This window comes from Rhododendron vialii, chromosome 1a, assembly GCF_030253575.1.
Source record: "Rhododendron vialii isolate Sample 1 chromosome 1a, ASM3025357v1".
Lineage (NCBI taxonomy): Eukaryota > Viridiplantae > Streptophyta > Magnoliopsida > Ericales > Ericaceae > Rhododendron > Rhododendron vialii.
In genome coordinates this window covers 22,360,329-22,372,863 of record NC_080557.1, presented here as the reverse complement: position 1 = coordinate 22,372,863, position 12,535 = coordinate 22,360,329, and the positions used below count along the sequence as shown (strand labels likewise).

Here is a 12,535-nt window from a genome sequence, read left to right as displayed (position 1 = left end):
ATGTTGTGCATAGTAAAGTCTATGTGTAGTAAATGCTAGCAGAAGATAAATGTCAATAGTTACAATAAATGGTGTCTGTAAACTTCAGTAGGTTTGCAGATGGATGACTAACAGTAATGTTCAATTATGAGTACCATCTGTATTGTCTGGACTTCCCTCCTTATCTATACTACTTCTTTTAAATGTATGAAAATGTTTTCTACTTTTTGCTTTCCACAAATACCCCTAGAGCTTTCAATTAATTCCTACGCCACCCTACACCGCTTCCTCAAACGACACAATATATACAACAACTCCAACAGATCCCTGGCTTCCCAAAGGATGCACCTCACCGGAGATACTCTGGGAAAAGGAATAAAGAAAAAGGTTTGGACCTGTTGAGTTTAATTTCATTTTGTTTCCAACGGTAAAGATGTTATGCAATCAGTTGTGTCTATTCCAATGGCATCAGTTCGTCATTAACCTTCATGTCCGTTCCGTACAGTTGCTTCCACTTTCTTACCTATAGATAGGCTTTGCCTTACCTTTTCATTCACATTTTTTGCTCACAACTGCATACCACATTTCGGATTCCTGACAGTAAAAACACTCGGATAGATTGGCGTGCTACTTCTGGTCGTTGACAATTGAGTAACCCAGTGAAGCAATTGTTCGAGTATTCCAAGAGCACCAATTTTGGGGATGAAATTGCTTTAAGGATATATAACCTATAAGCCTTGATTGCTAATTAACGGACGCTTGAAATTGGCCAAGTACGTTTCTATTCCTCTAACTTGTTTTCATATAGTTTGATAGTTTGAAAACGGTATCTAACCACTAATGAACAGTTTTATTTCTCATATTAAAAACCCGAACAAGAAAGAAGCGAGAGATCATTTTTTACAATTTCATTTTTCCATTTTCTTGGACGTGATTGCAATAAGCCCAAAAACTTATTAATGAAAAACTAAGCCTACGAAGAAATGGAATACTCGAACGATTGTCTCCTCCTCATTTCTCTTCCAAAACTGAACCAGTGCATGATTTTTTTGGAAGCAAACTGAACCAATGCGAATTTTGAACCATTGCAACAGTTAGTTTCCGCATGGTTTTTTGGAAGCAAACCAAACCAATGTGAGTTTTGAACCATTGCAACAATCAGTTTCCGAACCAGTGCAACCGTTTAAGCGTGACCCTTTGTGAACCAAGTCATACCTGTTCGGATAGTCACTTGTCTGCCTATTTAAACAGATTGTATCTGGCCATTTCATGCATCCAAAATCCACAGAGCACACATACACTTTGCATATAGAGTCGGAGAGTGTTCTGCACAGTTTTAGTTCGTGGGCACGCAATCAAAGTGCTGAATTTGCGCGCGTAAAGATCGTTGCATCCTAGGAAGCGGACGTCCAGAATTGGGAGCACCTTGGCGAGGGCAAAATCTGCTTTAAGGACACTATGATTCATCATTGGACTCGATCTACTTCATATTCTTTGGTGTCGGCATTTGTGAGTTATATTTTCCGTTTACTACTCGCGTTCTAATCTGGTTGCACGTTACTTAGGAAAAAATTAGCAGTTGTTTGAGTAGTTTGCCTATCTACTTACTTTCTCCCGAATCTGTTTATACATTGGGTTAATTAATTACTCCGTAGTTTCTTACACACAGTTTGTTACATGTGTAGATTTCCGAATCTGACTTATAGCTCAAAAGTTTTTAATTCCATTAGCATCTTATTTAATTGGAGCAGACAATTGTTAGATGAAAAGGTTAATTGGATAGGAAACTGAGAATTATTAGATTAGAAAAATATGAAAACCTCAACACCGTTACACCTGTGGCACTATCAAAGAGGTGTCTTCTCACACCAAGGTTGAATGAGAAAATTTTCATTGTCTAGACTAAAAGGTAGTAAAAAAAAACATTAAGGGTCCCCTTTTTTCCTCTCGTTCTCTTCTCTCTCTAGAACCTCTCTTGCTTAGGGTTTCAGGAGCGGCAAGAGAGGGGGGAGCTGAGATCTGTGAGTCTCCCCCCTCTCAGTAAGGTTTTCTCCTCCTATTTTTTAGGTTTTCCTCTCTTTTCCCTCTTGTTTTGTGATCTGTTCTTCCACCACTGAACCCACTGACTCTTCCACCTAACCCAGTTCTGTTGCCACCTCTGTTGCCTCCACCAGATGCTTCACCTCACCCTCCGATGCCTTCATCACCTTCCCCAGATCCACTTGCTACCGGCTCCGCCAACTCGCCGCCACACTCCGCCTGCCGCACCATCTCCCCCTCGCCCAGCCCCGTCAACGTTCACCGCCACGCTGCCTCACCAGCCCAGTCACCGATCCCCGTCGCGCCGCCTTTCCCCTCTTCCTCCACCAGTCACCCTCTCTACCGCCGCCGCCTTGGATCGCCTCTCACCTCTTGCCAGTCACCGACTTGTTATTTGTAAGCCTCCTCGCTCCTCCTCACACTTCTTCAAATCTGGGCCTTTTGCCGCCCTCGGAAATCTCTGGAATCCGTTGGCGAGATTTGTAGTTGGTGTACGGCAGTGCTCCGGTGGCCCTCGGGCTTTTAGCTGTTTTTTCAATTTTAAATGTATTAACAGGTTGTGTACTGGTTTGGTGTTGTTTGTTGGTCCCTGTGCGGACCGTTCTTTGCCCGCTAAGGGTTTGGTCTACTGTATTTCAGAGATTTCTATCCAGTCCCCATGGATACCCCGTCTGTTGAGGTTTCTACCCAACCTAGGGCTCCGGACTTGGTTCTTGTTCAGCCTTTGGGCTATTTTCTGTTTCAATGAAAGCCTTTGAGGCATAGTTTTCGGATCAAAAAAAAAAAAAAGACTAAAAGGTAGTAATAGGAAAACAATAATGCTGAGATTCAATGATATTATTTGGCCAAGCTTTCACGTGCATCGCACGTGCTTTTTTACTAGTGTCTATAAAAGGAGGGTTTCCCCGTTGTAAGAATCCAAGTTAATGAAAGTCAGTGTTTTCATTATACATCCTGTTTCTTACATTTACTCTCTTTGATCCTAACCTACTTTGTATTTGTACACACTTCGTGTCTGAAAACTAGACCGTACTATTTGGCTTCATATGTACCCGTAACATTATGGTGATCAAAATTGTTTATTTTTTAGATTTCATTGAGAACATCAACTATGAGAATTGATATCTCTCGCTATGATTCAACCACTTCAAAACACATGAATCCTAAAAAAAAAAATTGTCATCCTACTAGATGGAAACTCATTTATTCTACAAGTATGTTATGGTTTTACACTTGTCCATATCGGAACATGATTTTTTTTGACATGGTAAACTTTTCTCGACACGGTTCCGAAAATGAAGAATTTCAACCAGCAAACCGAGTCTCAAAAAACCCACAAATGAGCCAACTGAACTGTCCCGTTCATAAAAGGAACGGGAGAATATCTACTTAGTTCCTTACAAATAAAACTGCTGACATATATACCATGAACGGCAAATGTGGAGTTGGTTTCCATATCCAACTTTAATAGAATGTCAAATTCTCAACCAACTGTCCCATAGACTGCTACATATTCATTATCATTTCCACAGTATTAGGAAACTTTAAAAATAAATTAAAAAAATAGTACTACTGGGAAATTTTCAAATATAAACCCCAATAGTACTGGAGACAAACTAGGTAAACCCCTTTTCTTTGCAGCATTGAATTGCTCCATTAAACATTTCTTCAAAGCCATACTTAAACTTGAACCCTGTATCCAATAGTTTCTTGGATGAGAGGCCAGGGTACTTGGACTCCTCAATGCCCTTTAAAAATCTGCAGAAAAGAACAGTGGTCACGTTATCTTTCTTTTGGAAATTTGAGGAAAAAAAATCAAGACAACATCAAAAAATTGAATCGGAAAAAAAGCTAGGAATTGGAACTTACTCAGCATTAGGGACTGGATATTCTGGGTATTTGGTTGATAGAAATTCGGATATCTGATCAATTGTTACTTCGAGCGGTGAACAAATGTACCTCCCTGTCAGATTAGCGTGCTCCAGGAGGAAGATATGTGCACTTGCTACATCATCAACATGAATCATGGATGTTTCAGGAAGATTTTTGTATTGATCCTCTTCACCTGCATACATCAGAAAGAGTTATGCTGAGTAAGTTGATAAACAAAGTCTGGCAAGTACATTTCGATCACTTTTATAGTACTACTTCTTAATCCACTAGCGATGGATCTCCACCCCAGAATTACAAAAATTCCAAATTGTAAGAGTTTTCAAAAGGGTACAACACTAGTAATTCTGAGATAACCGCGTTATTGAAGAGGTAAAACACTAGTAATTCTGAGATAACCACGTTATTGTAAGAGTATGTTGCACCCCCGAGGTTGGATTATTAAAAGAGCTAGCAACTATAAGATCAGAATCTTGGATTCGTCCGTCTTCAACTCTTACACAATATTTCAATTTTGGCGCGTTTGGTACCCTACCCTACCCTTCCATTTCTTCTTGTTTTCAGAAACCAGAAGGGGAAAAAAGTGCGCTTGACTATAGTTTTCATTTCCTAAAATATCATAGCTTTTTCCACAACCCTCCAACTTTTAATGACACAATGGATACATTTTTTTTCCCACTTGTTTCCATAACTAGGGTTCATACCCTCCTCCCTCAGCTCCTGACTCCTTGTGCGGGTGACCCATCTGCCAACACCCCTCTTCCACTGGCAGTCCCCTACCCCCAGCAACCCTACTCTTCACTTGTTTCCTAATCAATTTTGCGATAACAAACTAAAAGGTAAATAAACATGCGTCCTAGTTTTTAGAACAGGAAACTGATAAGGGTACCAAACATAAAGTCCTAGAATTCCACCTGAAAGCCAGGTTGACAACAACGTACCAGCAATCAACGCCAACACTGTATAAATAGAACCGGGGCATCTGGAACAAATGAAGGGTCCAATGATCATAGGAGGAATCAAGCTCACCAGGTTCAGACCATGAGCCTCTGCGAATTCCAGGGCTGCCCTTTCAGCTAAAGTCTTGGAAATTATGTAAGACTCCCCAAAGGGCTTTAGAATTCTAACATAATCTACATCAGTCCAATTTCTTTCATCAATTATGCCTGAACTCTTGTCATTGTACATCACAGTAAATGCACTAGAAGTGTAAATGACTCTCTTCACTGTCCTTGAATCAAGGCAGGCCTGTAAAATTCCTAAAGTGCCCTTGACTGCTCTTTGGTTTGTGACTTCTTCAGGTACTTTCTCTTCGAAACTGACGGGGTGAGCGACGAGGAAGACTCCGGTGCATCCTCTGATGACTCCATTGAAGCTCTCTGGATCATTGAGATCGGCAGCGAAGATTTCGAGCTTTTCTGGTGCCCCTGGGAGGTTGGTCAGGTAGCTTATGTCTTCGTTGCTGTCTGGTCAGGAAAACATATGTTGTGTAAGTATTAGTTTGGGAAAATGACGGCCAAGGACGTGTTTTGATAATTAATACTTGCCAAGGACATTTTCAGCATCAACAAATGTTCTTAGTATGTTATTGGCGGGTATTAATTATCAAAACATGTCCTGAGCGGTCATTTTCCCTATTAGTTTCCCCAACTGGGCACTTGACACTAGTTTTGGTGCAAATGTGCCAATTTGGACAGTTTTTTAAGCTCGATTTAAGCTCTTTTGTTACGTGTTAGAGAGAAAAATGGACCAACTTGGCATTATATGCACAAAGATCAAAATTGCTTACTGAATATCGAGAGGCTAATTCCTGTGACTCGAAGCCAGGCCACAACGCTCAACACTCGCTTTTGGAGTTAAAGTATCACTTTAGATAATTTAAAGCTCAATTAAAACTCGGTTAATTTCCAAAGAAATCTAGAAGACTTAACTTGTGATGTAGCTTTTCCGCCACCAAGCTAGCATCGGCATCGCCGCAACATCATATAGAAAAATACTGGCTTATTCATGTGACTTAAATCCGCGCGATATTGCTTTGACTAATTTAGGTTCAAAAATCTATGGTGGAATTCCTTCTTCAGTTCCATGTTTTTATGATCCACTAATTCCCATCCACTGGCGGCTCTACTCTAATTACCCATCACGCATTTATTATCCAACCTCACTCTAGATAAATAAATATATATGGAGTACTTTAATTGGCTGGAACAATACTCGAATTGGAGAGCAACACAAGCCTCGTTTGGATCAATTAATGACTGAAAGATTTTGAGGTGGAAAAACGAAGGAAAGAAGGCAAAAGGTAAGCTTACCAGGGTAAGATCTAACGGTGGTCCGAACTGTATAACCACTCTGAAGGAGTCTCATGATCAGCCATGATGCAACATATCCTGTGCCACCAATTACGCAGACACTACCCTTGTCCTCCCCTTCCATCTCTCTCTCCCTCTAGATTGAGGTGAAATTCGGGAAAATAGTATATGAGAACTTCCTTGAACAACAAACCCATATAGGGCAGAATGGTAAACTTAATACTCAGACGGGAATTTCAATTTTCAATTTTGAAAATAACAGATAATCTTCCTTTATCTGTGTATCAGAGCGAGCTACCAGTTTCAGCATTTGCCGTGCCCAAAAATGGCACAATTTCAAGGCAAAAATGGGAGCCAGACCTTGCACCTCTTGGACCATAGTACTCCTATTTGGGAAGGAATAAAATCAAGAAAAATTATTTAGTGTGGCCCTCCCCTTTTGAGGGTAAACGCTATTGTGAGTTTTGTTTATTTATGTTTTTTAAATGCTGTTAAGACAAATAAAACAATAGTACAATTTTGGATTGTCTTTTTCTTCTTAGTGAAAAATAAAACATAGATAATCATCTTGTTTGGTTCACAATTCAACTCATCTCATTTTTCTATCTACACGTTTTTAATTACCTTTTTCTCTTTATTACTCTACATTCATTATCACTCATTACATCAAAAATAATTTTCAAAAATACAAACCAAACAAGGTGAGTATTTCTCTACCGCTATTGAACTTCTTGAGTTATTTATATATTTATTGTCACGAGACTTAACCTTGTGATCATTTATTTTTTAGTATATGTCGTCAAATTATTTTATATGATTTACCGATCAATTTGATGCAATTTTTTACGATACTCATACATATAGTCTTCTACCAATTGATAACAAAATTTCTTGGAGAGAACAAAGAGAGTGATGGTGGAGTTAGCTCAAAAACTTGTTTTGAAAAAAATTAAAACCATGCAAGCATTAAACAAACTTTTGTTCCAAAATTCTGATAGCGTTTACAAATACTCCCCTTCCAGATGTTCATCATGCGTGCCGTTTCGAACAACCTACCCTCTTCTACAAGAAAAAAAAGAAAAGAAAATGCTAAAAATTGCAGCTAGACGACCATAGGCAGTGATACACGGATCCATGTTTTTGGGCGAAGTACCCGTGTCGACACGACACGACACGGGTACGGGTACTCGTGCCGGATTCGTAGGAAATAATCGGACACGTTCAAAGATTATGGTGATAGTGAAGACTGAAGAGTAAAGACAGAATACAAAAAAGCTTGAGGATTCGATGAACTCCACCTCCAAATCTCTAAATGGGCTTTTCTGGTGGTGCTTGTGTGAGGATATGGATGCTCCGGCTTTCTTTTTGAACGGCCACGGCTGGTGCTCTGTCTCCGTTTTTTCCGATCTCGTGCTGCGGCTGCTGCTCTGTCTTTGTTTTTTCCGATCTTGGGCTGCGGCTGCTGCTCTCTGTGTTTGTAGCGATCTCGTCGAGAAGGAGAAAGGGGTGAGGAAGGTAAGAGAACCATTTATTTTTCCACGTGGCAGCAGATCAACATATGGAGGCTTTAATTTTTTTTTCTGTTGTGATCAGATTTTCGGATGTGTATTCATGAATGGACGATCCTCAAAAAAATTCTACTATATAGAGTACAAAAGGAAATATTTATAACTCCACGTGGCAGGAGTATTATTTTTCAAAAAAGTAATGATTGATTGATTGGTTGGCGGCCAAATGTTTACTGCCGTGTAATATTTATAACTCCACTCCCGAATCCCAATACACACTCAAAATACACATCCACCGTTCATATGGGTGTATGGGGTCCATACAAATTATTTGAGTATATATTTGAATGTAAAGGTAAAATTATTAAAAAAAAATTCTCAGCGAAAGCAATTTGCACACTTTATCTTTTTATTTTTTTCGACGATCAGAAATAAGAATAATCAAGCCTGCTTATGCGCACCTTAATTAGAAATTTAGAATCAATTTAGGGGTAACTGGTAAGTCCCACCAAACCTCGGACTTGGGCAATAAAAATAAATTGTAATTCCAATGCAATCTTAATTTTATTTATTTTTTACTTTCATATCCTTTTATTTTTTAGTATGATTTAATAGTAATGGACAACCAAATTTGAAATGAGGCTTAGACAACTCAAACATCAGAGTTGACAATTTCATATCCGGTTCAATAAAAATCCACGCCATAACTAGGGAAAATTATTAGGTACTCTCGGTGTATACACCATCCTATCACATAAAATGTGGGGCCACGCAGAATCCACCTGCAGGCCTCACATTTTATGTAAGAAGAGGGTGTATACACCGGAAGTACCTAATAATCTCTCAATAACTAGAAAGTAATAAAAAATTATTTTTTTGGTGGTTCATTTCAAAAATCGAACTCTAATTAATTGTAGGGTGAGAAAAACCTATTAATCAACTGGATTATTCTTGAGACTTCTTATATACGCTTCTACTTGACCAGTCAGTCATGTCAGTCTCTTCAATAAGTATTAAGTAGTACTACTTGAATACATGTGTATGTCTATGGGATTATATGATTCTCATGCTGTCATGACTCATGCATATGAATAAAGATTAAAGAGTCCTTACATCGAAACACTCCCGAGTCCCGTGTATTGATTTTTCTGATTAACCCCAAAAAAAAAAAAACACAGACTATCGTGTATTTGGGATGCATTCTTGTGAACTTAATTATTTTTATACTTATTTCAGTATGTTATATTTTTTGTAATTTTTTTTTAGTTTTTCGTAGTAATTTTTTGGATTAATCATTTGTCTCGACGAGAGGAATAGGAAAAGTATAAAAATATAGACCGATGTTGAAAAAAATTCAAATTAGAAGCCGGTCAAATAAATAAGTTTAGTCGAAATTTGACTAGCGTCTTATTTGAATTTTTTTCAATATGAGTCCATATTTTTATACTTTTCCGATTCCTCTCGTTGAGACAAACGATTAATCTCAAAAATTACAACGAAAAACTAAACAAAAAATTACAAAAAATAAAAAATACTGAAATAAGTCAAAATTAATTAAGTTCACAAGAATGCACCCTTATACAAGTTGTTTTTTTTAATGAGATTCACATTTATTTATTTTTTAAATGAAAAATTACACACAATAATTTCACCAAAAGACCAAAAATGAAGTAAATTTGTCGAAACAAAGAGTGAAAATCACTACTCTTTCTTTTTGAACTGGATATATTTATACAGTTTAACTACAGGTACAGACCAATAGTGTATCAATAAGAGAAATCGCTAGTGTATTTAAAGCATCCTTGTGAAAAAATAACTTTGTTACCAAAAAAAGAAAAGAAAAATTAACTTTGAAATCTGATAATTCTAAGTACTAGATCCATTTCTAATTCTAGACCGACAATTCTGAGAAAGCAAACATTAAATTGATATTTTAGTAGGATATTTTATAAAATTATCGGTACTGAGGGTCGGTACCCATTGATATGTAGAATATTTCTATAAGAGTTTAATACAAATATATGCTTTGTAAACAATTTAATATGAGATACTACTGTACCCAAAAAAAGGATTGTACCATTTATTTTCAATATAAAATGATAGCACTACATAAAAAAGTCAGGACTTCTTTTGAGAAATTTTGCCTTAAGTGTTCGAACGTAAATATTATCCAATTAAAAAAAGTTTGAAAGTTTGCCTTAGGGGCCTTGATTTTAATAGAAAAGAAAATAATAACACAAACTTACATGAATTAGGAAAATAAAAATGGTCTAAATGGTTTATTTTGTAAATTGAATTAGGATTCTTGATTCCTCTCGTCTTTATCCAACAAAATTCAAAATTCGTGAGGCTTTTTGGCTTATTTTTTGTCTTTATTAAAAAAAATTCAAAATTCAAAATTCAATGATAATTTTAATTGTTATTTGACTTTTTAGGAAGAACATAGCCTACATATAGTATTAACGTAGACAATAGATAATGCATTGAAACATGTTATCCCTTTATTCTATAACATTGGTTACCAAACTATATATACACAAATGAGTGTGATAATCCGAGAGAGAGAGAGAGAGAGAGAGAGAGAGAGAGAGAGAGAGAGAGAGAGAGAGAGAGTATCAGACAGAATAATATCAACATAATTCTAAGCGATCAGCATTCTGTTATACACACACACACACACATTTGAATCAAATAATCTCCAACATATGGAGAGAGAAATTCATAAAGAGTAACATCAATATGTAAGTCTAAAGACTCTAAACAATTCTCTTATCGCCCTCGTTCTTATTGTGTGTGAATTATTCGATCATTTCACTCAGATAATCTCAAACACAGTACCAAGTATGGTGCTTGAAGGAAGATAACTAACTCGTAATCTCGGACACATAGGTGTTATCTTCTTTGATGTAGCAAATAGTGCACCAATTCATTGAACGAAACCATTCATTTTATAGACAATTAAACAATTCATTAAGTTCAAAATTAATTGTTCTATATAGATAATCTCGATGTATCGTGGGACTTGCCTCCGAATGCATACCGATGATCGAAGCCATTCATTTCATATATAATTAATCCAATTCATTGAACAGAAAAATTAGTTGTTCTTATAGAAATATGATTTTTGAAGGAAAAAATTGTCTATCTATATAAATAGTCATTTAAGGATAAACTTTGAGTAACCATACTCCATAATTCATACTATCAATCTTGCCGACCAAAAAAACCCATTCATATAAAATGTTTTTAAAGTTTTTTTATCAGGGGTAAAGCATAGAATCTGGTTTTCAAAAAAAAAGCATAGAATCAATCATGAATGTATGTCATCCATACAATGATCATGCCATATGAAGACACTCCAAACATGAGAGGATTGGACCATGGCTAATTGTCTTGTACATTTAATGTCCATGGGAGTCACAAGCAAATTATCCCGCCAAAAAAAGGCCAACAAGGCTCTTTTTTTTCTTTTTTTTTTTAATCCGAACAAGGCTCTATTTGTTTACACAATTAGCTTACTCAGCCTCATCCCCTCACCAGTACTCGCACCCCAAACAGATTCTACCACACATTTATTACTTTTTGAACTGGGGGTTTATGCTTATAAAAAAAAACACAGCCTTTACAAACACTTCTCTTGCATTTCTCTAACTATGTCTTCTTCACAAGCTTCTGCAAGAGAAAAACAAAAAGGGAAACAGAAGGTCAATGCTCGTCCAAAGACAAATCAAGGGTTTGCATTTGATGATAAACCCTTGTGGAATCATGTAAAAGTTATCAATGTGGCTGCGAGTGGAGGTGGAAATAGAATTTGGTCTTGCAATTACTCTGGCAAGGTAGTAACCGGTTCATACACCAAAGTCAAGGGTCATCTATTGAAGATTCCTAGCTCTGGTGTGGAGGATTGCAAAATTATTTCAGATGCAGTATTTGATGCAATAAAGAGGGAACATGCACAAGTTGAAACTAGGAAGGCCCAACAAGAATTGAATGCAAAAAGCAAAGCAGTGTATGTCTCTCTACCCGAAGGATCTGATCTTGCCCATCGAAAGAAACGCAAGGAGATGGCTCCACAAGGTCCTTTACCTGATGCATTTAATGCTACTCAGAGAGATGTTGCTGATAAAGAAGCTGCACGAATGTTTTTTGCCAGTGGGTTACCATTTAACTTTGCTAGGTCTCCATACTTCAGGCAATACTCTGTCACTCTTGCAAATAGTAGACTAGCTAGTTATCGTCCCCCTACGTATGATAGGCTTCGAACAACTCTGTTGTCACAAGAAAAAGAGCATGTCAACAAACTACTCCAACCATTCAAAGATACATGGAGAAAAAAAGGAGTTTCGGTGTGCTCAGATGGGTGGTCCAATACACAACGTAAACAGCTCATTAACATTATGGCAACATTAGTAGGGGGAGCAATGTTTATTAAAGCCATTGATTCGAGCTGAAACATAAAGGATGCAGAGTATGTTGGAAGTTTGTTCATGGAAGCAATCAAACAAATAGGAGAACAACACGTGGTTCAAATAGTGACTGATAATGCAACGAATTACAAGGCGGCTGGTGTGGGCAGCGTGCCCTTGGAATTTTCGGATTCCAAAATGCGAGGGCCCAAATCGAGGGAGCGCGAGCGGGGAAGCAAGCGCTCGCGAAAATACAGAGTCGCCACTCGGGTTTTGAAGGTCCGACACCCAAGGAACCGTATTTCGAAGCACTTGCCGCGCTGATTGATTTGAAAAAAAGTTAAGGAACCAGTCCGTCATAACCATATCTGGGTTCGGGAGCCAGGTTACGAGAGGGGAA

At 37.6% G+C, this 12,535-nt stretch overlaps 1 protein-coding gene across 2 annotated transcripts; it reads right to left on the bottom strand.

Annotated features, from left to right (window-relative positions):
* Positions 1-3,446: 3,446 nt before the first annotated feature.
* On the bottom strand, positions 3,447-6,356 carry LOC131324828 (vestitone reductase-like). Of its 2 annotated transcripts, none has more exons than XM_058356975.1 (4): positions 6,222-6,356; positions 4,851-5,375; positions 3,889-4,084; positions 3,447-3,777 (listed from the first exon to the last, which is right to left on the bottom strand). In XM_058356975.1, the coding sequence occupies exons 1-4, from the start codon at positions 6,343-6,345 to the stop codon at positions 3,636-3,638; spliced, it is 987 nt and encodes a 328-aa protein (XP_058212958.1). In that variant the 5' UTR covers positions 6,346-6,356; the 3' UTR covers positions 3,447-3,635. The 2 variants fall into 2 exon arrangements, with proteins under 2 accessions (XP_058212958.1, XP_058212965.1); XM_058356982.1 differs by having other exon boundaries at positions 4,851-5,378; positions 6,225-6,345.
* Positions 6,357-12,535: the final 6,179 nt, after the last annotated feature.